Source organism: Dioscorea cayenensis, chromosome 19 (assembly GCF_009730915.1).
Source record: "Dioscorea cayenensis subsp. rotundata cultivar TDr96_F1 chromosome 19, TDr96_F1_v2_PseudoChromosome.rev07_lg8_w22 25.fasta, whole genome shotgun sequence".
NCBI lineage: Eukaryota > Viridiplantae > Streptophyta > Magnoliopsida > Dioscoreales > Dioscoreaceae > Dioscorea > Dioscorea cayenensis.
The window spans coordinates 23,975,990-24,003,039 of NC_052489.1; the positions used below are offsets into that span (position 1 = coordinate 23,975,990).

General features: G+C 38.8%; 2 protein-coding genes and 1 long non-coding RNA gene across 4 annotated transcripts; 2 read left to right on the forward strand and 1 right to left on the reverse strand.

Moving 5' to 3' along the window:
- The first annotated feature begins 9,760 nt into the window (after positions 1-9,760).
- Positions 9,761-13,270, forward strand: LOC120249857. The gene is made up of 4 exons (XR_005532895.1): positions 9,761-9,920; positions 10,234-10,486; positions 11,171-11,232; positions 13,038-13,270. It is a non-coding gene; the product is annotated as an uncharacterized LOC120249857 (long non-coding RNA).
- A 2,598-nt stretch (positions 13,271-15,868) lies between these two features.
- LOC120283987 (actin-like) lies at positions 15,869-20,356 on the forward strand. Of its 2 annotated transcripts, none has more exons than XM_039290812.1 (5): positions 15,869-15,979; positions 17,348-17,421; positions 17,511-17,904; positions 19,162-19,775; positions 19,966-20,356. In XM_039290812.1, exons 2-5 carry the CDS (start codon positions 17,365-17,367, stop codon positions 20,029-20,031), a joined length of 1,131 nt encoding a protein of 376 aa, XP_039146746.1. In that variant the 5' UTR covers positions 15,869-15,979; positions 17,348-17,364; the 3' UTR covers positions 20,032-20,356. The 2 variants fall into 2 exon arrangements, with proteins under 2 accessions (XP_039146746.1, XP_039146747.1); XM_039290813.1 differs by having other exon boundaries at positions 15,872-15,981; positions 17,352-17,421.
- A 906-nt stretch (positions 20,357-21,262) lies between these two features.
- On the reverse strand, positions 21,263-26,069 carry LOC120249912 (autophagy-related protein 13a). The gene is made up of 4 exons (XM_039258620.1): positions 24,611-26,069; positions 24,340-24,527; positions 21,706-22,114; positions 21,263-21,607 (listed from the first exon to the last, which is right to left on the reverse strand). Exons 1-3 carry the CDS (start codon positions 25,889-25,891, stop codon positions 21,826-21,828), a joined length of 1,758 nt encoding a protein of 585 aa, XP_039114554.1. The 5' UTR covers positions 25,892-26,069; the 3' UTR covers positions 21,263-21,607; positions 21,706-21,825.
- Positions 26,070-27,050: the final 981 nt, after the last annotated feature.

Genomic DNA, 27,050 nt, shown 5'->3' on the forward strand with positions numbered 1-27,050 from the left:
TATTTTGTTTTGTATATATATATAATTTTTGTATTTTTTTTTGTTTGAAATATTTAATATTAGTCATTTAACATGCAATGACAATTATATAAAACTATATTATTTTTTTAAAAAAATTTATAGTATTTTTTAATTTTTAAAATAATTTATAAGATGCTCACCAGTGTTGTCAAATATTTTAAAAATACAAAAAAAAAAAATGTACCATCGCTTCTAATAATGATGCACAAATAAAATCACTAGGAAATTAACCATTAAATTTAGTGGAAATTGCCAAAAAAACTCTTTAAGTTTGTAAAATTGCTAAAAACACGCTTTAGTTTTCGCGATCCCAAGTCTATATTTTTTTCAAACCCCCAAACCCTCAGAACGGATGTGAGCGGAGTGAGTTTCAAATTTTTTTGACTGAAAATGCCCTTGCATGAGGGGAGTCGTAGCTGCAGACCCATCTCGGCGATTTGAGAGGTAGTGGGCGGTTTTCCGTAGGGAGTAACCCCGAGAGACAATTTATCGGAGCTCGTTTAATTGCTTTTTCTCAACTCACGTCTTCGACTTTTTCCATTTCGAGTCGTCTCGAAGTTGTCTCTCACTGACAAGCCTCCGTAATCGGCATTTCATCGACTTTTCCCTTTCCACGCAGTATCTCGAAGGAGAAGTCCCCAGCAACTAGTTGGCATTTCATCGATTTGAAATCTAAAGTATTGAGTATGGTTTTTATGTTAATCGCTCGCATTCTAAAAGAAAGATTTTTTTCGGTTTTGTTTTGTGCTCTGCTTTTTGTTGGAAGATATCAAGTCCTGCAGGGGATTTCTACTCGGGGTTTTTGTTAGTCTGCAGGGGAGATTTCTCACTGGGGTTTTTGTTTTGTTTTTCATTTTCGTATGTATACACTATCGAATTAGTTTTTTCGATTGTTATGATTTGTGTAATATTTATAATGTACATTTCCGCTTTCGTTTGATATAGTTGCAGCTTTTACAAACGAGGGTTGACGTTTAAGAAAATGAGATGTTACTGCTTTAACATTTGTTGTCTCTGCTTTAAGTATTCTCGTCTCTGCTTTAAAAAAATGGGTCTCTGCTTTAACATTTTATATCTCTGCTTTAATAACCGAGAGTTTACCGCTTTAAAAACCTTATATTTCCGCTTAAACTTTTGTCAATATTGCATGTTGAATGTGTTGTTATTGTCGCAGCTTGTGATTACGTGCGTCAACCTAGTTAACGGCCGATGCTATTTGACACCCGTGAGTGGAGACTTTAGTCGAATTGAAAAAAATAACATGACCCCTCGACATCGGGAGATTATTCGACCGGACACCGCTCATGCGGCTCATCGAGCTAGAAGCCATATACCAAGAGAGGCCCTTCTCGATTCTCTTTTGCAAAGAGTACGATGGTCGCACTCAATAAATTCGTGGATCGGGGAAAGCCTCACGAGTTTCGCACCTCAAGATGTGGCCCTCGTTCTGGTCTCGCGTATGCGATGGCGACGCAGCTGGTCTTTCGTAAGAAGAAAACCAGTCGCCGCTCGAGCGGCGGTGATCTATCAAAGACCTCACGAGAGACACAGAGACTCCATCAAGAGCACTCAGTGCAACTTGTTCGACGTAGAGGGAGAAGAAGATAATTTTTGTCAAACTCCCGACGGTGTACTCTCATGGGGACAGTCCTCTTCCCAAATACATCACGCTCGGTTCCGAACCGGATCGTTGATTACGCCGATGATCTACCGACCCATGCGGGCGATACGCATGGGCGCAGCGACGCATAGCTGGCTTATGGAGGATATTCCAGCGAGCCGCCTCGAGCGCAAGATAGATGCTGCCCGGGAAGAAGACTCAACACAGTGGTACATTAAGGGTTGCTCGGTCGCGCTTAACGTCCCGGTTTTACTGAGTGACCGGAACGGGGAAGAAAGTCCGTTTCGGCAAGATCCCAAGGATGCTTGCGCTACGGTGAAAAGTACTTACCGAAGCAAGCGACGGTGAGAAACGAGCTTGTCATCGCTCGATGGAAAAAGAGGTAATAAATCATGGACAATGTTTAACATAAGTCTTTAATGTTTAAACATTTTATTTAGCGCTTTAACTTTAGTATTTACCGCTTTAACTATTATTCATACCGGGCTTTTAAATATTTTGTTCTCCGCTTTAATTATATTCTATAACGCTTTAAATATATAAACACTCGCTTAAATATAGTTTTTTTATAGTTTAAAATGAATGATCTCACTGAAATTGTTTGGTTTACATATGTTAGTTTCCGAAATCGGGTTCCCATGAACGTCAAGAAGAAATATTTGTTGGGGCCAACCGACCGGGATGGATGCCATCTGCTCCCGAACCACTTGCTCAAGGCGGGATGAGAGGGCACCTCTATCGCGGCGCTACCGGGACGCCTGCTCTCCTACTTCCAAACCCCACCACGCCAGCACGCATTCCTCGACGCCCGAGAAGCCCTCCCCTACCCCGTGCAGATCGCAACAACCCCCTACCACAATAACGATACGGTCCCCGACCATGGCAACCCTCTCCGACCGCGGTGAGCCCCACCGTGACATTGGGCGAAGATGTCACCGCAACTCTTACGCAGTCACGCCAGATATCGACGACCGAAGTTTCTCGGCTTGTCGCCGTGTGAGGCGCTGAAGGACGTTCACAACCGCTGCGCCATCCCTCGAAAAGAATCGAAGCACCCGGACGTAACGAGGCGCCGGAATTTGACGACGACGACATCATCGGGAAGGTCATTCCAAGGCGGCCACATTCAAGAGACTTGCGAAAAAGAGGGAGAATATCGCCTCGCTCCACCGCCGGCCGACGATGAAACAATAGCAACACCATCGGCGGCCGATGTCAGCTATCGAGTCTCCGTCATGCTGATGACACGGGTACGACGCTGGAGGACATCGTAGATGATGTGGCCGCTGCCGCGGCTGAGAAGGTCGCCGACTCTCTTCTCGATGAAATCGCGACCCGCTGGAACCGGCTGCCGAGATCGGCGATCAAAGATGGGACACAATCCTCAAGATCAAGAACAAGTTAAGGGTGTGTCTCCCAACGATGCTCGTTGTCATGGCCACGGCTGAGAAGATCGTCGAATCCGCTGGGCCGCTGGCCGCGTCGCGCCGACAAGATATCAGCGCAAGCTGCCGACACAATCCCACAACAAGAACAACCATGTAAGGACGTGTTCGCAGTTGATGCTATCGCCATCGTCCCCCGCATCGAAGGAAGATGCCGATGAAGACCCCAATCGAGCAACGAGAGAGATGATCAAGGCCAATCAAAAATTGACCGCATCGGCTCTGAAAGCTTTTATTCGAAGAAAAAGAAATGGGTTGGCCTCGAGTCGTCTTTAACAAATACGAGAGCAGGAGTCGATGAGGATCTTCCTCAACCGCTCTATGGACGGGTAAGTGTAACGCTTTTTATGTTATTGTTTAAAGGGTTTCTTATAGTGTTTAACTATTTCCTAATAGTGTTTAATACCTTTATGTTATCATTTAAGTTTTCTACTTATCGCTTAATTATATATAATATCATGTAACAATTGATAATATCATTTAAATATTTACAATATGGTCTTATATATCTCATATCGCTTTAACCTCAAGACCGTCGCGTGGAAGAACGACGTCGCCAGACCACACGCCGATGCATTATACACGCTGCTGAGGGGAAGCGAGATGGTCATCGATGATGTGATGGGACGCTCAGATGCATCATACAAAAAGTCGCCGAGCAAAGAGCCATATCTCTTACAAGAGGCGCGCCCATCATCGGATCGCTACGCTATTTATGCCAAAGCGTGACGACGCATACGACACAATTATGGCTATGATCGGGGATGCCGCACGTAACCTCGCATGAAGTTCAAATTGTCATCCTCCCGATAATCATGAATGGCCACTTCCATGTCGTCGTCCCCGGACAATGATAAACAAGAATACAGCATTATTCTTCATGTCCGGGTACGATAAGGACGCGTTGGACATGGTAAGTTCTTTAATTACGTCCGATTAATATCCGCTTTTGGTATTTAAATCGGGTATTCTAATCTCGACTTGCATATCTCGACAGTGAATCTATTCGACCTTTGTGTCGATATGGAGTTAAGCGAGTCGGCGACTAAGAAAGTACCCGCCGCATGACGCATACGTAAAACCCCACGCCAAAAACAAGGAAGCGCCGATCGTGCTCGCCTCACGCCATCGCGGTTTATCGAGCAATTACCGTGGGGTGAGAAGTTACGGCCACTCGCAGACAGACGTTCCTTACCTCGGGACTACGGATGTTACCCGCGATACTTAAGGAGGGAGGAGCGTACCGTGCGTCCACTGACAAAGGGGGGTCGTCACAAGCTGGGTTAAATTTTGTTTTTGAATAACATGTCCTGATATCCGAGCTGCTCAATTTTTCAAATGTAAATCGGACAAATTCAATTCATTGTTTTCGTGTTCAAGAACATGACTTGTGTATCTTAATGTAAATTTTGTTTGTTTTGAATCAGAAAGGTGTTAAATTCCATCTCGGTTTTATTTCATTGTTTAATTTACGTTGTAATTGTGTACATTTCACTTTTCATTGTTTAAATATACTATATATCGCTTTAAACATCGCTTTAAATATTTCAAAATACGGTGTACCCGCTTTAAAAATAACACTCGTCTCGCTTTTAACTAAATGCACTTATTGTTTAAAACATCGCTTGAAATATTTCAAATTACAGCAGTATCCGCTTAAAAAGAACAATGTCTACGTGTAAATACATTCAATTCGTCAGTAAAGAGTAAGAGTTTAAATGTGAAAGGTTCCCATCAATACACAATGCTTTCCCCGCCATCGCCGGTTTATTAACAATGCCTAGTCGGCGACGTTTCATCGAAGATCGCCGATCGTGACCGGATCCTCGCGCAGTGCCGAATGTAACTCTCGCGGACATCAAACGCCATGACTCGATCCTCTTTTCGCCTGAGCCGCCCGGTCGCTTCTAGTCACAAAGCGGTCGCAAACGAAGCTCACGATTTCGGGTCCGAAGGCTCGCCATCGTCGGGTATGGGGAATATAGCTTCCTTGTACGCCACTTGTAATTGTCGACGCTGAAGTACCCGCTAATAAATCGATGTACGCTGAGTGTCTGCTCGCATTATTGCCGCCAGCAAGCATGTTTCGCAGGATACCATAAACTTGCCACCTTCGACATGAACAAGTTCCGATGGCGAGATCCACAGTAGTCGTCGCGATCGTCGATCACTCGTAACGATCATCGACACAACGACCAACACGAAGATTTCGGTCGTCCTCAACAATGATCTCTAACTTCGAATGTATGTCTCGGGCATAAGTAGCTCTCCCATTTGGTCGCTCGCTTCACGCCCGGCTACATAACACGCGATCAACTCGAACCGGCAAATAAGGTTAAACAAAGACAGATGATGGTTAAATAATCGTCAACATGTTTAAAACATTATCAGTAATTATTTAAACGAAATGATTAATATTTAAAAGTCGATAAGTGTAATGAAACAAAGATCGAGAATGTTTAAAGGGTAATACTAAATGTTAAGTGTAAACCAACATTCGCAGCACCTTACGGAGTCGACCATTTTCGCCACCCGAGAAATGACGAGCTTCCCTCGATCCAAGCATCGAATCGACTCCGCGACGCTCGAATACATCTCACCCCAACGATCACCTCCGAACGGATAATTCGACCAATGTGCCATATCCGATTTATTAATCAACCAGATGATGAGCTTCGGGTGATATGGCCTGCAGCTCATTCATACGGTATCATCGAAATCTTTAGCCGTGGATGCCCACGCAACGCGAAGCATATAGACTCAAAGACTCCTCCCTCAACGCCTTCCCAAGTCCGGACATCGCTTTCATAAAATTGGCCTCCAAATGTCAAAGACGAGCACGCATGTGGCGAAGAAGGGAAGACTTCGCAATTAGCGCACAAAGGCCCTCGACTCGTCCGACACGAAGGTAATTATCTCATGATAATCTCCACCCTCGTATAAGGCATCGCCTAACTTAGATATGAACCAAGTCCAATTGGCATCGGTCTCGGGTTTATCGACTATACCGAAGGCGACGTGGAAAAAAACCATTGTTACTATCTTTCCCCGTGCACCCAAAGAGTGCATCTCCCGATATTTTTCCAAGGAGGTGGGTACCATCGAGAAAAGCAGCTGCCACGCAGCCCTCTCGAATCCCACAATACACGCTACCGAAAGAAAAGAATGCACGCTTTAAAACGATCACCGCTCTCTCCACGATCGCAACGCCGCCGGATTTGTCTCGACCCACCTTATCCACATACCAAAGCAAACAATCATAGCCGGAGATGTCACCGTCAGTCGAGGACCACCCGGCATGCTCTTTTCCCAACTAAGCTCGCTTGTATGGTATGTGGACACCATGTTCCCGCAACATGTCCTTCCCGAATGTCGATGGCCTTAGACAAGGGACGGTCCTCGAGCTTCAATCACTCGCGTGCGCTAACCCATCGACGCTTTTCGGATGTGACGCCGAACCTATGCCACCACCGCAAGTGTGTGACGGGTCGATTGTCTTGATTCCGAAAGTATTTTTTTGTTATACTCTTTTTGATGCATGATAGGCACTCAACGACAACCATCCAGCAGCAGCATTCCACACATCGACGTGTTTTCGCTCTTTATGAATTCAAGTCAAAATTCCTTTTTGATCGCATGATTTCAAGTACATCCCCGAAATGTTCGACACCGCCAAAACGTTGTCGATATCCAACGACAACACTTCGAACGATCCCGACGAGGAAGGAAGACATCCCACACCGCCAGTGGTCACCATGGGGATGAATGGGAGCACTCGCAGAATCCGAATTCCCCTCGCCAACACTTCACCAAAATGAAAAAGATCAATATGTTAAGCGGAGAGTATAATGTTTAAGCGATAACGACAATAGTTAAACGTTAAATTAAATACTTAAGCAATTAACTAATAACGTAAAGGACTAGTATAATATGTTGACCAGATGATCGGACATATTTAAACAATAATCGACCCCTGCATAACCGGAATAATTAAAAAGAAAAGGAACTTACAACGAGTAAACCTCGCTTTTCATTAGGATTCATGAACGGCACATTTTCTCGCCCCGACGACAATATCAACTACAAGACATTTTGAAGATGGAATGGACGTGACACATCCACTGGAAGTCAACATCGCTTTTCGATCAGGGCAAACCGCTTTTATATCCATCCGGTGTGATGAACTTAACCCCCGACAAGAGAAACTTCGAGACCCCATCGCTCACATATCTCGCCTAACACCAACTCCCAAGAAGTCCGAGCCGTGAACATTAGCACTCTTCCCTCCCCGTCGAATCTAGCAATACCACAAAAACTCTCCATAATGTATCGATCGAAAACCAAATCGATCAAAACCAAAATGAAATGAAGAACAAAAAGAAGACGTAAGAAGAAGAAGTAGAAGATGTAAAGAACAAACAAGCAAATGGAAAGGCAAAAAGTGCATAGCATGTATGCATAGAGGTTAGACTAGACGTGATGTGATCAGGGCGGTATTTTTTTCCCTCCATCCCAAGGGCAAAAAGGGAAATATATGTCACTCGTCGCTGAGGAAGACATATATGTCATCGCTCGAATGAAAGTTCTCAACTCAACATGAGTCTCGTGTAAACGCTCAAGCTTTTTTTATGTTTAAACAGATACATATAGTGTTTAAAAATAACGGTTAATTGTTTAACTAAAAGTCTATATCATTTAAATAATATGTTATTGTTTAAATTGAATGCTTTCACCGACATCAGCGATGAAGATGGGTACCTCCCCGGGTCACCTGCTTTAAAACATCTTTACGTATTTTTCTTAAACACCGTTGTCATTGTTTAAAAGAGTAACTTGAGTAGTGTTTAACTTTTTTCTATTGTTTACACCGTTGTCATTGTTTAAAGTGTAACTTTTTTCTTAAACACCGTTGTCATTGCTTAAACATATTTACGTATTTTTCTATTGCTTACAATGACGTTCTTTTTGTTTCCCACATTGTTTGTTTTTTTACTAGGTCTATGTTTAAATTTCGTAAGTTCACAGTCAAATAAGCTTGTTTCGCTTTTATTTATAAAAGATTTACAACGTTTCATAACATTTACAACGTCCGCTCGGACTTTGACACTCACGACTCGACCGTGATAATCGAAACAAGTGTCTCAGACATTCGAACGATCACACGGTCTGCATAACATGCGCGATCAACTTCAACCTCGCATAACGTACAACATTAAAAAGGTTAAACAACACACATTCATGAAAACGACTATTAATCAATGTGTCATGGTCGGACTTAAACGAAGATCCTGATAGTTAAACACAAAACGTAATAGTCAGTACACTCGACGTAATGTTCTTAAATGGTAACAGAAAGTCTCAAGTCGAAGGATCCTCTCGCTTTTAAAGGATGTTTCTCGATCTCCCTCCTCAAGAGAATCCTCCGCAATCACGAAATACGTGAAAAAATTTCTTTTTCTTACCCAAGTCGAAATGCTCGCTTAATCGCTTCGCCTGCCACCCAATCAGCGAAGAATCCTCCGCATTCGAGCAATTATGAGAGCATTTCGACTCAGTGAAAAAGATAGTTTAACTTGTTGCGTGATCATGCGCTAAACGATTCTCAAGATAAGGAAGAAGGTTCACGAAACATCCTTTCGAGATAGAGTGGTTGTCCATGGGAAGAGGAGGGACGAGGAGGAGGAGGAGGAGGATGATGAGGACTGACGAGGAGTGGTTAGTCCATCGGGGAGGGTTCTTTCTGCTTTATTTATGGTGTGAATTCCACAAGCAGTCGACTCTTCATATCCGAGAAAAAAAGTTAAACGCACGATGGCCGACATCGATCGATGAGAACGAACGATTGTTAGGAAAATTATGTTACCGCGTCATAAATTTTAATGCCGTCATTAATTCTTACGCACGGGATACCATAACCTCGCCACCGCCACGCACACCGGCCAAAGAATTCGGATCAAACGAAAAAGATCACCGTTTTACGCAGAGACTTTGAGGATTTACACGTTAATATGAATAGTTGTACATGTAAAGACAACGTTAAACGGAGATGGGAAGTATTACACGGATATGATAATTATTAAACATATTAGTAAAAATATTTAAACGTTAAACCAAGCGAAAAGCCCTCTCGAAAAGGTTGAATACGATGTGATTTGGCGCTTTCCTTTCCCACCATTTTCGAGCCAAAAATGGGATTTCACAACACTGGGACCCATTCGAGTGAACCAGTAGGGGTAAAAGGGAAGTTAAACACTAACTGAAGCATCAGTCCGGGGTGCTAAAAAGAGGAGGGGTTTTTGGGAAGTTTTGAAAATTACGAGGGGTGAACAGTAATTTTCCCTTAAATTTAATTGCTTTAAATACCTAATTTGCTACAATTTGAATTGATTAATAAAATACTAATTAAATAAATTGCTACAATATAAATATATGACATAAAGGTTTATAACTCCCATAAATTCCTAGAAATGTACAAAATGATAGCTATTCCTCCTCTTTCAATCTAGAATCTCTACAAAGCACGCCCTTTTTTTCAAAATAGAAGCCTTCCCACCCTCTTTAAGTTTAACTAAAGTAGACCAAAGTTACAAAAAGAAGGCGTCTATTTATCAGACCACCATCTTCATTGCATTTCATTTGCGTTTCATTTGCATTTCATTTCGGTCACCTTTATCTAAACCCTCTCTCTCTCTCTCTCTTTGAGTCTCTCGTCGATCACTCCAGCTCGGAGAACATCATCGTCCGATCGCCACGAGGTGTCTGTTTGTCCATGGAGTCTGAATCTCTCTTCGATCGCTCCAGCTCGGAGAACATCATCGTCCGATCGCCACAAGGTGTGTGTTTGTTCATCCTCCATGGTTGCCTCTCTCTTTCTTTGGCTGTTTTTTTATTTCGGTGTTTAGTTGATTTTTAGATCTTGAGATTTTATGGAATTTTGGTCTGTGGATGAGTTGGAAAAGGGATTTCTTTTGATTTGTAGATGAAGATTTCATTTTTGGGCTAGCATTTGATGAATAAATCATAGGGTTTTTGGTTCCATAGTTTGTTGATGGATATACATCTTTATTCCATTGTTGTTATTGTTAGATTAAATTCTATTGTTTTTAATTTTATTAGGGTTTTGATGGGTTATAATTGAAGATACAGGTTACAAAATCATAGTAGAGCTTTCTGTCCTTTAAGGACTAAGGTAGGAGGAGATCTAGTTTGATGGAGATTGGAGTTCGATGGTCATGGTGGATGTGAAGACTACCCCACAGGTTTCCTTGAAAGTTTTCCACTCTTGGACAACCGAGAAAACCTGGTCTAGTTGGATGCTTCATCCATGTTTTAATGGAGTCTTCTCTTCTTCTCCAACACAACTTCCTACTCAAGCTCTCAACCATTTCGGATCTTTTAGGTAAGTCCGGATCTACAACTTCAAGCTTTTTTCAAAGTTTGATTCCTTGTTATGTATGCCTTTAGTTCTTGGGCTTGACATGATGAATCCTTCTTTTTGAGTTTGTTTTTCTTCAAGGTTCCCTTTATCTTGGTTGTTTGGTTGAACTTCATGAGTAATTGATGAAGAAACACTATGCTTTGTGCTTGTTTGGAGTTTTTTTCTTGTGTTGTTAGGTTGGTGTATCATAAGATGGTTGGGAGAGCTTTTGCATTGGTTTAAACATCCTTGTATCTAGGTGAATGTTTCCTCTGAAATTTCTTTTTGTAATCCTTGAAATTTTGATTGAACCTCTTTGTAATTGTTTGTATTTAAGGCTTTGTTTTGGTGCTATCTCTTTTTAAAATTCTTGGAGTTATGCAAGTGCTTGTGTTAATGTCTAAGTGAGTTGCAGTACTTCTTAAAGCTTGTTTTCTTTCTAATTCGTGGTTATTGATGGTTGACATAGTTATGTTTTTTCTGGGTTTTAAGGAGTATTTCTCATGAGTAAAATTGTAGGCTTTTATCTTGTGCACATCTTATGTTTGTTTGACTGCCTATAAGAGATGTTAGATAAGTCTCGTAAGTTGTATATTTACTAAACCATTGAGGGATTAAATCCTGTTCAAGTTTGTTAAATCTAAGTGTATATTTTTTCTTTACTAGATCCCGACAGCGAGCTCTAATACACGGCAACTGGTGAACCCAATTCCGTAGTTTTGAGCCAGGTAGGCTCTCGCACCCGTATAACTATGTATTTTCGTATTGAAAATTATTTAGATATTTGGAAATTTATTTATGTGTATTTCTATTTTATTCTGCTGAGTGTTATTTATTATGTTTTTCCGAAATTAATTATTTTAGAAATTGATTTATCCTGTATTTCATTGTCTGTACTCCGTATTTTTCTGCGATTTTCGTACATCTCCATTCCTGGCAATTCTGCTGAGTGTTATTTATTATGTTTTTCCGAAATTAATTATTTTAGAAATTGATTTATCCTGTATTTCATTGTCTGTACTCCGTATTTTTCTGCGATTTTCGTACATCTCCATTCTTGGTAATTTGCCCAGCTAGGAGGAGTAAGTCCTAGCCATGTGCACATGTTTTCTGTAGTAGCGCTGCCGGGCATGCGTGTCCGTTCCAACTGCGGTCGAAGATCCGGCTTCGGCTGTTGATATTCTGTCTGTTCCGACTTCACAGTCGAAGATCCGGCCTTGAGCTGTTGATTCTGTTTATTAGTCAGGGAGATGTACACTTTTGTTTTATTTTATTTTATTTTATTTATTTTTTCTCTGTCTGTTTTTTATCCGATATTTAAGTGCATTATCTAGTAAAGCTTGTCTAAGTGAGTTAATGTCTAAGTGAGTTGCAGTACTTCTTAAAGCTTGTTTTCTTTCTCATTGGTGGTTATTGATAGTTAGTATAATTATGTTTTTTATGGTATTCTTAGGGAGTATTTCTTTTAAGTGAAATTGTGGGCTTTTATCTTGTGCACATCTTGTGTTTGTTTGCATGGCTACTAGAGTTGTTAGATAAGTCTTGTAAGTTGTATACTTGCTAAACCAGTTTCAAACCCGTTTCAAGTTTGTTAAATCCAAGTGTAGTTTCTTTTGGTGATTAGATTCTGACAGCGAGCTCTAATTCGCTGCAACTGGTGAACCCAATTATGTAGTTCAGAGCCAGGTAGGCTCACGCACACGTATAACTATGTATTTCTCGTATTGAAAATTATTTAGATATTTGGAAATTTATTTATGTGTATTTTTATATTATTTTGCTGAGTGTTATTTATTATGTTTTATTGAAATTTATTATTTTAGAAATTGATTTATCTTGCATTTTGTTTGTATTTTTCTGTGGTATTTTGTACATCTCCATTTCTGGCAATTTGCCCAGCTAGGAGGAGTAAGTCCTAGCCATGTGCACATGTTTTCTGTAGTAGCGCTACCGGACATGCGTGTCCGTTCCGACTGCGGTCGAAGATCCGGCTTTGACTGTTGATATTCTGTCTGTTCCAACTTCACAGTCGAAGATCCGGCCTCGGCTGTTGAAATTTTGTCTGTTCCGACTTCACAGTCGAATATCTGGCTTCGGCTATAGATATTCTGTCTATTCCGACTTCACAGTTGAAGATCCGGCCTCACTCGTTGATATTCCATGCGAGATCCGGCCTTGGTCGTTGATATTCATGCTGTTCCGACTTTACGATCGAAGATCCGACACGCTATTGAAATTGCATGCGTTCCGACTTTACGATTCGAAGATCCCAGCTCGCTGTTGATATTCTGTCTGTTCCGACTTCACAGTCGAAGATCCGGCCTCGGCTGTTGATATTCTGTCTATTAGTCAGGGAGATGTACACTTCTGGTTTTCACGTATTTTCTGTATTTTGATTATTTTTGGTATTCTGATTATATTATTGTATTTTTGTCTTTATATTATTATTTCTGCAGTCATCTTGTATTTTTTGTTATTTTGCGATCCTACTGGGCCCTTGTGGCTCATGTATTCCGTGGTTTTCCTTTTTCAGGTGAAGAGTATGCTTAGGATTGGGATGTACTTGGGTTTATTTTATGTAGTTGGCTTTTTTTTTTAGTAACTGAACATTGAGGTTGTATACCTCGTAGTTGTTATCTGTTGAGGGAGATTTGTATTCTGTCTGTATTTTGGTTTTAAACCGTTAAATGTGTCATTTTGTGTATCTGTAGAGCTGTTAAAGCTCATACTTCGATTATGTTTGTTCACAGTTATTTTGTTTGTATTTCTGTACTATTGTTCCATGTTTTGTCTGTTGGTGTTGACTCTGATTAGATCTGAGATCTGAGGCCTTGCATCTAGTAGGGCTCAGCCTTGTTGGATGCGGCCGGCTTTGGATTTGGGGCTGGGGCGTGACGTGTAAGCCATTCATGAAAGTTACATATCCAAAGCAAGTTGGTCATTGCAAAGGTAAGTACATCAAATACATCAATAAAACATTTACTTCTTATTTCTTACTAATCATCTTTAGCTTGATGATGGTGGTTGACTGGTGGTGATTGTGATGGTGGTGGTGGACAAGGGAGTTTGATCTTGATAGGAGTTGTTGGTGTTGGCATTGACCTTAAACTTGCAGTAACCATTTGATCTTGATGCAGTGGCCTTTGGCAACTTGCAAATAGAGGACAAACTCTTGCACAAGCACAAGGAACCATTGCCACTGCCATTGCTGGCAATAGAAGTAGCAGAAACAGAAGCTTTGATGTTGATGATTCTCCCATCCTGTGATGCCCTTCTTCCTCTTCCCTCTGCTTCTGATAATAGTCTGTGCCTTCCATGGTTCATTAGATTAGGTTGAGGTTGGGTCCTCCTTTAATTTGTGGATATATATATATATATATATATATATGAGTGTTCCAAATTGTCCTTAAAAATTGGATTTTGATTGGATTTAATGTTAGTAGAATGTTTTTTGGAGTTAGAATTCATTAATAAACTATTTTAATTAATTCAGATCTAATTCAAGCTTTGAGTCTGTGTGTAATTGAACTCCTGTATTTGGGATGTATTTGGATCTGAAAAACTCGAGTGGGATCCGACCTGTTTACACCATGTGAGGGTGTTTTACTCATGGCCTGAGCCTGGGTTATGTAGAGCAAGTTGGTTCATGAGCACAAATTGGTTACTGTTAGTTGTATTATTATTATTATTATTATTATTATTATTATTATTATTATTATTATTATTATTATTATTTACTTCCTCCGTTATACATGTTTTTTTATTAAAAAAACATATTTTATTTATAAATGGTATTAGTTGAAGTGGTAGCTTTTATAGAGGATGTTCATTTTGAAAAAAACCTAAGATGTAACTCCAAAACTCACACAATGGGAGACATGTAAATTAAAGATATATATGTGCATTGAGGTGTTAATTTCATGATTGTAGTTACTTTATATTTTTCTTAAATGATGAATAATGAATGTTTGTTGTTAATTATAAAAAATATAAAGTAATAATCATGTTTCTTAAGCAAGTTATTTCATTTCGAATTTTTGTATAGATAAAAACAAAAACACTTTCACAAAAGGGTTTATTCTTTTATAGAACTTATGGTGGATGGATAATAAAAAAACCATATTCTATTTTAGTTGAATTTGCATTAAAAAAAATTATATGAATCTAATTTGGTTAATATCTAATATTTTTAGTCCATTATTTTGCTTTATATATATTATATTTTTTTGAAATATTTAATATTAGTCTTTAACATGAAAATTAAAATTTTATTTTATTTTATAAATTTATAGTATTTTTATTTTTTTAAATAATTTATAAGAAGCTCACATGTAAAAAGACAGTGATATTAAATATTTTAAAAGTACCAAAAAAAGTTAATGTTAATAATAATAATAATAATAATAATAATAATAATACCTTCAAGGAGAAATGTATCCCTTGCTTCTAACAATTATGCACAAATAAAATATCACAAGGAAAATTAACCATTAAATTTAAGAGGACTTACTCAAAAAGTCCAAACAACTTTATTATCGGGTCAAAAATACCTTTAATTTTTTTAAATTCCTTCAAAAGAGAAATTTACCCCTTGCTAGTTGCTTCTAACAATTATGCACAAATAAAATATCACAGAGAATATTAACCATTAAATTTAAGAGGAATTGCTCAAAAAGTCTAAACAACTTTACTATTAAGCCAAAAAAAACCTTTGATTTTTTTAAATTTCTTCAAAATCCATTATTTTTTCCAGAATTATTTTTAAGTTCAATGGCTAGATAACCTCGATTATTCTTACACCACATTCAATTTTTAGTTTTGTTATTTTATTTTGGTTACTTGATTTCCTTTTTTTAGATCAGCTTTAGTTTTAGTTTTGTTTTTTGGTATATCCGTTTACTATTTGACGAATCTATTTAAATTACTATATTGTTGAACAAAATTCAAACTTTCAAAGGTGACAAGATGGATAAAATGAAACTGGTTGTAAAAAAGAAGGATTGCAGAGGATAATATTTTGTCAGAATGACTGCTAAGGATAACTAAAAAGTTTTATGAACTAACAAGTAATTTTTCCTAAATTTAATTAATAAAACATTAATTAAATCAATTAGTACATTATAAATATCTGACATAAAAGGTTTATAACTCCCATGAATTCTAGAAAGGGACAAAATGATAGCTATTCCTCCTCTCTCATTCAAAGAGGAACAATCTAGAATCTCTCCAAACCACGCCCTTTTTTTCCCAAAACCCACGCCTTCCCACCCTCTTTAAATTGAACTAAAGTAAACTAAAGTTACAAAAAGAAGGCGTCTATTTATCAGACCATCATCATCATTGCATTTCATTTGCGTTTCATTTGCATTTAATTTCCGCCGCCTTTATCTAAACCAATTCCTCTCTCTCTCTCTCACTCAGAGTCTCTCTTCGATCGCTCCAGCTCGGAGAACATCATCGTTCGATCGCCACGAGGTGTGTGTTTGTCCATCCTCCATGGTTGCCTATCTGTGTCTTGGGATGTTGATCGTGGGATTTGCTTCTTTTTTTATTTTTATTTTTTTGGCATTTTTATCAATTCATTTGGGGTTTTTGATTTCGGTGTCTAGTTGATTTTTAGATCTTGAGATTATATGGACTTTTGGTCTGTGGATGAGTTGGAAAAGGGATTTCTTTCGATTTGTAGATGGAGATTTCATTTTTGGGCTAGCATTTGATGAATAAATCATAGGGTTTTTGGTTCCATAGTTTGTTGATGAATATAAATCCTTACTCCATTGTTCTTATTGTTGATTAAATTCTATTTTTTTTAAAAAAAATTTTTTTAGGGTTTTGATGGGTTGGAATGATTTAATTGAAGTCTATGGTGTAATCTTTGATATTTAGAAGAATACCTTGAGCTTGATTCCTGTGAAAGTAAATGTTGGTGCTGCAATAGAATGTTTGAAATTTTATTTGCTTGATGAGGAAGCAATGCTTATGTTAAAAATGTAATTGTTTTAGGATTCCATATGATACTAGTGGAAACTGATCTTAGCTTCACAAGTTTACCAGTGATATTGGTTGGGAAAATGCATCTTATTGCATGCTGGAAATTCATTTGGGTTGACATGATGCCTGACTTGAGATTCTGTCTGATGTTTATATAGTTCAATGCGGAGTAATATTGGTGATTCATGTTATATAATGCTGTAGTTGAACCGAATGTATGTAGAACTTTGTGTGCCTGTGTGTGCTGTGTTCTCAAGTATTCAGTGGGTTGAGATATTCATGTTTGTTAGAAAATCTTAGATAGCTGGCCCTATCTTTTACTTAGCTCATGTATTTGAACATTTGATAGAAGTGAAAATACCATTGTGTATGTTACCAAGGGCACTCCTGGCCTGCCCCATCTAATATATTTCAGAGTTCAAATAGTTTTTTTTTTTTATGTCAAAAGACTTTCTTTTTGCATTTCTTTTATCATACTAACTATTACTATTGTCTCTTTTGTTAATTAGAAAGTATTCTTTTGTTTCGGATTTTATCTTTCTTAGAAGTACGAATCTGATAATTGAGATAGTTTACATGAAACACTATACTTTCTTCATAATCAATATATTCTGTCTGTGTGCCTTTGTGTTAAATTATGGGCAAGTCTTTTGAAATCTAAAATATTGATTATCATGCAAGTATATCCTGGTATATGCACTGCAATAATTTCATATCAGCTATACGATTCTGATAGCGTCCTGTGCTTTTACTCTTGTTTTATCCCCAATTCTCGGAACTTCCTAGTTAGAAAACAACATCAGCTAGTTTGGAGTCTTTTTTGTGTTTTCTAACCTGCTGGCTTGTTTGAAGACAGTTTTTAAAAGAGCATGGCTGACGAGGATATTCAACCCCTTGTCTGTGACAATGGAACTGGGATGGTGAAGGTACGCTGTTGAACTTGCAGCTAGTAACCACACTTTGCATTATGAGTACAATTATCATTCAATGAAATTTGATTTCCTTTCTTTAACAGGCTGGTTTTGCTGGAGATGATGCTCCAAGGGCTGTTTTCCCAAGTATAGTTGGTCGGCCTCGTCACACTGGTGTCATGGTTGGAATGGGACAAAAAGATGCATATGTTGGCGATGAGGCTCAATCCAAGAGGGGTATCTTGACTTTGAAATACCCAATTGAGCATGGAATTGTCAGCAATTGGGATGATATGGAGAAGATTTGGCACCATACTTTCTACAATGAACTCCGTGTTGCCCCAGAAGAACATCCGGTCCTACTCACTGAGGCCCCTCTTAATCCTAAGGCCAACAGAGAGAAGATGACTCAGATCATGTTTGAAACCTTCAATGTCCCTGCAATGTATGTTGCCATTCAGGCTGTCCTCTCTCTCTATGCAAGTGGCCGTACCACAGGTATTTAGAGCGTAGTTGGTTTTGTTTGACCAGAAGGCTTTTGCTCGTAATTTTGCATGATCCTTTGATCTTGTTTTCTGTTTCTTATGATTAGATAAGCTCATTTTGATTTTTTTTTTGGTTCAGTGGTTATATGATTTCATTCTTCAATATCTGCCACCATTATATTAGTTGTGTTCTCTACACACCTACCAGATTATGATGCTCTATCCTACACATTTATGGTTTAATTTTGAGGATTACATGATTTATACTAATTGGCTGTTCAGTAGGATGGGTGTTTTTTAAATCTTCAAATATTCAGGGATGTCAGATACTTGTTACAGTAGTAGTAGTAGTAGTAGTAGTAGTAGTAAACTAAGTACAAATCTAAAAAAGATATATGGACCCCTTAGTTTTGCTCGTCTGTGGTGTAAATTGCATTTTAGTTCTCGTCTTACTTCTGAATTTTATTCCCTAGACGTTCTGTAAATTTTGCTGGAAAAGCCTGTGAAACCCAATTCATAAGCTTGCTATGGCATGTTTGAGTCAATTTGACATTAGAAAGTTGAGTTTTGGAGGAACTCAAGCCTTGAGACCAACCAATCCTATATTGGACAATAAATAGAAAGCAACACATAAGGCTACAAAGACAATCAAACACAGTAAAAAAGATGGCATGTTCTTTATAAGATAGTTTTAGTATGCCTCTATTGGTTTTTAGATATGTTTATCCTGTATGTTTTAGTTCACAGCAGCTTTAGGAACCGAACTGAAGCAATTTGTGTATAGTGTGTAAGTTAATTGGTTAATATTCCTGTGGTAATAGGTGAAAATTTTACACGCAAACAGAATAATGATACTGGTTTGGATGGGACTCAACATGCAACCTTTTTTTTCTAAAAAAAGGGAAAACTAAACTCAGTTATATTGTGAGAATATGAAGCAAATCTGAGCAGAAGGAATTGAATATTATTATGAATGACATTAATGCTGGTTTTAGATCATCTTAAATGTCTTATGTCTTTATACTTGCCTAGTAGTTCTACATTAGTCAATTGCGGCTTTCATTCCAGACCTGTGCTTTCAGCAGGCATTCCCTTTGCGAGCTATGATTTATACTGATAATTTGTTTGTGAAGTTTTTGTATGGTAAGAAAGCATACAGTAGTTATCCATAAGCCAAATGCTGTATTTTGAATCCATGAAACACTGTTGAAGGCATATTATGTAAAACTGTTATTGTTCTGGAGTCAGCTGATTGTGTCCATTGATTTAGGTATCGTCCTGGATTCTGGTGATGGGGTCAGCCACACAGTCCCAATATATGAGGGTTATGCCCTTCCTCATGCTATCCTAAGGCTTGATCTCGCTGGTAGAGATCTGACTGATGCCCTTATGAAGATTCTCACTGAGCGGGGTTACTCATTCACCACCACAGCTGAGCGGGAAATTGTAAGGGATATCAAGGAGAAGCTTGCTTATGTGGCTCTCGACTTTGAGCAGGAGCTTGAGACGGCAAAGACCAGCTCTGCTGTTGAGAAGAGTTATGAGCTGCCGGATGGACAGGTGATAACCATTGGGGCGGAGCGCTTTAGATGCCCAGAGGTTCTTTTCCAGCCATCGCTCATTGGTATGGAAGCTGCTGGTATCCACGAGACGACCTACAATTCAATTATGAAGTGTGATGTGGATATCAGGAAGGATCTGTATGGCAACATAGTTCTCAGTGGTGGATCCACAATGTTCCCGGGCATTGCTGACCGCATGAGCAAGGAAATCACAGCACTTGCTCCAAGCAGCATGAAGATCAAGGTGGTGGCACCTCCCGAAAGGAAATACAGTGTCTGGATTGGTGGCTCTATCTTGGCTTCCCTGAGCACATTCCAGCAGGTAACCTATCACCAACCATTTAACAACTAACATTACAGTCTAACCTTTCTATTCTTTGGTTCAAAATCATCCTTTATTGTGCTTGCAGCTTGGCTTCCTCCCTGTCTTCGTATTATATCTCAAATTAGATATAATATGATTTATATGCTTAATTCTTCTGATAATTTGTATTGCTTGAAATGTGTTGCAGATGTGGATATCCAAGGCAGAATATGATGAATCTGGGCCATCCATTGTCCACAGGAAGTGTTTCTAAGTTTCAGGGGCATCTTGTTTTTGTTTCTTATATACACCTCTAGTAGATTGTCCAGTTGAGAACGATCAAGGTTGCTTGCTATATTATGTATGATTTTTGTGTTTTCGCTACCATTTTGATTGCTATGCCTTTCTTTTATTTTCATGGAAGAGACATAATTATGTAGAAGGGACTGGTTATGTTTTTTGTGTAGACCATGCTGGGGAATTTGATGTTTCCCATGTCCTGTTGAGGCTACCCCATCTGAGGGCTTAGTCTGATTGTTATTATTCTTATTTTCCGTTGAAGCTTTGATGTCATTTTGTGCATTTGCCTTTTCTGGCCATTCTGTTGCCTGCTCTGTATTCTAGTGGTTTTTATTTTGCTAGATTCAGAGGAATGTGAAGCAGTGGGTGAACTTATTTCTTATGTTTTTTTGTTCTTTGGTGTGTTACGTTATTCAAGATCTTGCTACTTGATGCAAAGGGTGTTATCCTGTCAATTATCTGATGAGCTTGGTTAATAGACTTGATGTTGAAAATTAGTTGAAAAGTAATGATAATAGCTCAAGGGCAAAATTACTCTTTTCTATTATTACAAACAATTATTTACCAAATGTTATCAAGTTTTATGTAAGTTTTTAGTGATTTCAATATTGTCATGTGTCTAGGGTTTTTTGAAGCCCCTATACTTACAAGATTAAATGATTGGGGAAGTGGGTATGTTTTTCTTAAAATTTATAAATTGTAAACAAGGCTAGGTATTAGCTCATGTCTCAGTGAGTAACGAGTATCAACTAGTCTGGTTCAATGATGGAAGCTCATGGTTAAAAACTACAGCGTCTATTTCAGGATTGATTTTAAACAGTAGTAACTTGATTTGTGATTTTAACACCTATGAAAACACCTCCTAGCGGTGAAAAAAAGTTAAATATTCATCATTTCACAACTCTTATTTTTATTTTTATTTATTTATTTATTAACAAAAGCGATAAGAACTGCTCCCCTGGGGTTTGGATAAGTACTGGTGGGGCACTAATTACATACTCTTTCTATCGTGATTAATCATTTCACAACTCAAGGTTAATTAAAAAGAAAATAAATGATATGAAATTGTGTTATTAAATATAAATATAATAAAAATTAAATTTCCACAAAACATTATACTTGATGACCCTGGATAGAGATCTGAACTAACAGAATGCTTATCTAGATTGATCTTTCATATAACATATTCCGTTTAAGTCCAAGACTTAAATTGTCGTGTCAAGGGTGTAATTATTTGTATTAATTTTGATTATTTTCTCACGACAATACGAATAGACTCATCCAACAATTGCACACTGGATGAAGATCGCAAATTTCAGCGGCAGTGGACTTAATCTGGACTTACAAGAATGCCAGGAAAGAAATCTCAAGATCCACAGCTGAATCAACATAAAAACTAAATGCCAAACCAAGAAACCGATAAAGTTTAGCACACAGCTTCAGACCAATTGAGCTGACAAATAATGAACCAAGGAACAAGAGTGTACCAATTGTTTTAATGCCGTCTATATATACAGAGATCAGAATGTTTGATCATGAAGTTGTTGAACCTGCAAAAATGAAGATCATTAGCAAAATAGTGTTTGTCACACGGACAGCATGAAAAAAATTTATATATTGGTCGTATGGATGGGAAACAGGAACAGACCTTAGTTCACAGTATGTACATAGCAAGGATATTTCCTGGGTTGGTTGTAGGCTAATATGTTGCAACTTAAATTAGCATCTACCTTCCGCTTAAGACGTTTTCGTCTGGAAGAAGAAATCTCTAGTTTTCTGATTCAGGAAATAGAGATCTGCTCCGAGTAAGTAACATTTCTTTGATCTTTCTGTAGCCACGGAGCTCCTCTAATGCGTCGGATGCCTTGCGAGAAATGAAAAAGCTAGAGTGGGTGACATCTGTGTTTAGTTCTGGGTTTGAAGTTGGAGATGATGAATAACTGAGGTCTTGCCGTAGAGGGGCTGCTGTCTTGAACATGTGGACCAGATCTCCAACGGCCGCATCCTGTAACCTTCTTGATGTTGTAGAAGGCAATCCTTCCTTTGCATCCCCATCCCTGTTTATAATAAATAAAACATGGGAGAGATCATCAACTGGGTAAAGTAAGGCCAATGCACTAGCAAAGAATCAAGATGCCACTTTACTTAATCCAATTAGAGGATGAACTAGTGATTATCATTTGTTTAAGAAGTCTAAGAATGTAACTTAAAGAAAGTTGGTTTTTGTTTCTCACGCGTAAGTGCCCACTTATCTTAAGGAGCAAAGAAAATACAAAAAGTAGGAAAGAAAGAACCTACTAACCAATCGTATGGCATAAAAAACAAAACAAAAAGGGACCCACCAGCCCAATTTGATTAAAGTTGATTACCAAATTTCTTTTTCTCACCAGTTATGCTTAAGCTAAAGGGATCTTTATCCTAAATCAAGAGCAAGCCCACAGAATGCAGTCACAGCCCTTATCCACAACCAGCATATGCCCAGAGATCCCATAACCACTGGCAATAAAAGATTGCCTAAATCTATGAATATTAACTGGATATACATAAAAAACAATATTATCTGCTAATAGACGCAACATTGCATTTGGGAAAGTCAATAGCAATAAGCTCCTTCCAAAACGGTACTCTAATCAAATAACTTAACATATTAAACCAACTTTGTACATTTTCCTAAAGGGTGTGCATTCAGAGGAAATTATAATGAAAACATGACCAGAGCTGGGTCAACAATAATACAAAACCACTCTAAAAGCTCGCAGGTGCTCCATGACCAACAGAATATAACATGAAATGTAACTAATTATATGTCCTATTATAAGTCGGTGGATCAGATATCTTGATGAATACAAATATCAGAATGGCTAATCAGATGGCATACCATGAGAGGAAGTTCATTTTGAATCTAACATAGAAAATAGAGGAAATCAAAGAAGGTAAATACCCCTAAAATCAAAAGCATAGTAAGCAACACAATCAATCATCAAGAGATGTCGATCCTCACAAGGACAAGGCAACACTATAGGGTGACAAAATCATCAGAAATATGGAAGGTAAAAATGCATGAGCAACAAATGTGTCATCAATACATGGGATAGATGATCAGGGAAGTGCTAGCTGTACAAAGCTTAATTTGATCAAGGGAGTACTTTGATTTAGTTGCCATGACATATCTCGATGTTTCATAATGCAATTCTGAACTTTGCTCCACAACCTAAGACTTGGCCATGCATATTGAATTGAGCTTTTCTTCTGACAGTACAACTAGAAAGCAGAATTGAAGCATCTTAGACACATGATGGCAAGTAGTTTTCAGTATTATTACTTAACAAGTCAAATATGCTAAGTCAATCAGTGGCCAGAGGGGCCAGAAAAACACTGTTTTAATGGTAGTAAATGAGGGATTGGCTATACACATCTTTTAGAAAAAGAATTTTCAAATATGTGATTTCTACTCACCCCAATCTATCACCAACTTCTTAGAATCCTCTGCGCTAAACCCATTTCTTATAACATATACACATGCCTTTTTAATTTGTTCATTTCCTTTTCAGACAAACTTGAATCAATTCATCCCCATATATCAATGTTCAAGTCATTCGATATATACTAACCCTATAAGCTTAAAAAAAATTTACTTGTATACAATGTGATGCCTGTCAACAGTCACTAGAATTTCAGGTACTCCCAACATTTCACAAATCACATTAAATTTAATCTATTCAGTTTTATCAGTTTGTATAGAAATTAATATAAAAACTTAATACTATAACACCATCTCTGCCGCTGCTGGTGGTGGTGGTGGTGGTGGTGGTGATATATAGTCTTCAAAAATTATTCTAGATGACGAATACAATGAGCAAAACAAAGTTTCCTTCCTTTAGTTGTAAATGCAAGAAATATTCAACCTACCAATCATGCCATCACAAGTTCATTTTGAAATATATACGTAAAGGATGTTGAACTATTGTCTGTTAAGAAAATGCAGCGGAAAGAAAATGAAATCTACAAGCAATCAAGTATATGCAGTAAACTGTGAGAAGTTGTGAATGTGAGGTGATATCCCATATTGAAATAAACATAGACAATCAGACAAAGTGTATGTTGTCAATGAAGTGCTAGCATGGCATGGGGCAATCCCCTACTTTGGAGCAAGAAAACTAATACCAGACCAAAATCAGAGTTCATCCTAAAACTATGACCAATTTGTGTCAAATTTGTCCAATGCAAAAGAAATATTAGACTTTCTGACAAACTAGTTGGAAAGAAGTACAGAAGTGAATACCTAGTTTGTGAATCAGTTGTATCAACATCATCAACTGTGAAAGCAAAAGGACAGGAGAAATCACCATCCTCAAGATCATCTTGAATAGATAATCTGCTAGAGCTTCTTGAAAACCCAAAGCGTGGGGAGCCACTGGAAGAGAACACACCAGAGAATCTCCCGGAGTCATCCCTTGCATCCTTAAGCCCCTATTCAACCACACGTATAGAGTGAAGGATAAAAAGCACTAAAATATGAAACCTTCAAAAGAAAACACCAAAGGAACATATACCTTCTGCGTTGCATAACAATTCAGGTTAGGATAGAGATTGCCCACACTAAGCCCTTCCAATTTTCTGGACGACCTACCATCAGATTGCGACTCTTGGGACGAAGGATCCCCTCTCACGCTTCTCGGGGATGGTGGTGGCAAGAAATTTCTTGTCGGATCAGAGAAATTAGGTGAACGATGAAGATGACTCTTCCCTGTGACAGGCTGCGGAATGCTAACAGGAGCGGTTACATACCGCAACCTAGAATGCAGAGGATTACCACCATGAGTCGGAGGAGAAGAACTGGGCGTCAGCGAGAACGACAGTGACCACTTAAATTCATCTAAACCAAAGCCTCCCTTCCGACAAGCAGCCGGAGGCTGAACTTGCGCATAACTCACAGTCCGTTGGTGTCCGTAAACCTCAGGCGGAGACGCTCGTAAATCCAAGACCGGAGACGAGCTCAACGGGTGGTGCGCCATTGGGGCGCTAGCCCAGCTATGCGGGCGGGTGAACGAAGGAGGGTAATTTGATGATCCGCCGATTCTCGACGGGAACGAAGTGGCACGCATGGTTCTGGCCGACGGCGAGGAAGGGAAGGAGCGCATAGGTTCGGCAGCGGGACTACCGACGTAATCAGCAATGATCATCGGCGGGATAAGGGAGGAGACCTCAAAGTTGAATACGGAGAGGTTGGTACGGTACATGACGGAGACGGAAAGCTGGCCGAAGGGGGTCTCAACGGGAGTGAACGAGTAGGGTTTGAAATCTCGCTCCTCGTCCCTGGAGAAGGGTTCCGCGAAGGAAGAGACCTTGTAGCTGATATCGTAGTTGTAGGACTGGTTAGAAGCGTTGAGCGTGCGGAAGACCTTGTGCGCAGGCAAGAATCGGAGCAACGAATACAGAGATCGCAGCAGAACGATGGTCTTCTTGTAGATTCTCCCGGAAAGAGAGAACGAGGAAGACGAAGAGGAGTTGGAAGAGGTTTGAAACTGGAGAATCCAGCGCTCAATGACGCTATCAGGATCGAGATCAGATGATTCAAACGTGGATAGAAAGATATCAACAACCATAGGGTCACTGAACCCATGGTGCCAGAAGCCGGCGTAGTCCAGGGCGGGTGGAAGGTCGCCGATGGCGAGCTGGAACCACCGATCACGCCGGCTTGCGCGGGAGGGATCCGTAGCTCGTCCGGCACCGAGATTGGGAACCCTAGAGGCGAGGACGACGTGCAGCGCCTTGAGGAGAAACTGGGAAATGATCTGCTCGATCCGAGACGATGACTCTGATTGAGAATCCATGAGAGGCGATCGAAGGTTAGATCACGAAGAAGGGGAGGAGGGGAGGAGGTGATCGGCGGCGAGATCGCCGGAGAGGATCATGGTCGGAGAGATGGAATTGGGGTTGGATCTGATGGCGTGTGGGATTCAAAGGAGATGGAATTGTGTTCAAAAAATATAAAAGAGTGGGAGGGCGATTGCAGAGAGATTAGCGTAGGAGTGTAGCTATGTATAGATCAGGTGTGCGCGTGGACTTTCTTAAGTAAACGTGTTCCATCACTCCGCCCTTTTCAATGCTTCTACTTAATATTAATATCCTGATTTTAATCATTATCATTATTATTTATTATATAAATGGGATTCAAATTTGAACTAACTGTAACATGCATGCCTCTCTCTCTCTCTCTCTCTCTCTCTCTCTCTCTCTCTCTCTCTCTATATATATATATATATACTCTAATTAATTTTTTTAATGAGTAAAATATATTAAAATCTCTACGTCTATTAATACTGAATCTCTAAATAAAATATTTATGTATTTTTTATTTAAAAAATAAATTCAAATTTCATCTCATATAAATTGAGACATAAATGTGTGAGGTATTAACATGTGTTTTTATACAACTCTTACTTGCTTATCTAATTTATATAAATATATATATATATATATATTATTAATAATAAATAAAATTTTGAAGCATGGTTTGCATGGGTTATTCCACAGTAGGGCTCATTTGGGTCCAAGTCGGCTAGAATTGGGCACATGACAAAAATAAATAAATAAACGTAAGACATTGTCAATAATGACACCTTAATATTTTCGTTTTCTAAGATGAGTCTGAATTTTGGTATGGTAGATTTTTTTTTTTTTTTCAAAAAGATGTTGGACAATTATATGTTTTCCTCTCAATCCAACTTTGGATATAAAACGAAACATCAGAACATTTTAGTCCATCAATTAAGAATTCATTAATTTTTTACTATTTACATGCTAAAAATTCTTATTTTGATCTATAATTGAATTGAGACTTAGGGTTTTTTTTATTAATTTATGAAGGTGACAAGTGACGCTCCATAAATAAAGGGTGTCAAAAGGATAATATAGTGCATCAGTTACAGTGCCTTAATGACTCTCTTTAAAGATTTTCCATGTGGGGCGAGCTAACATATAGGGTAATTA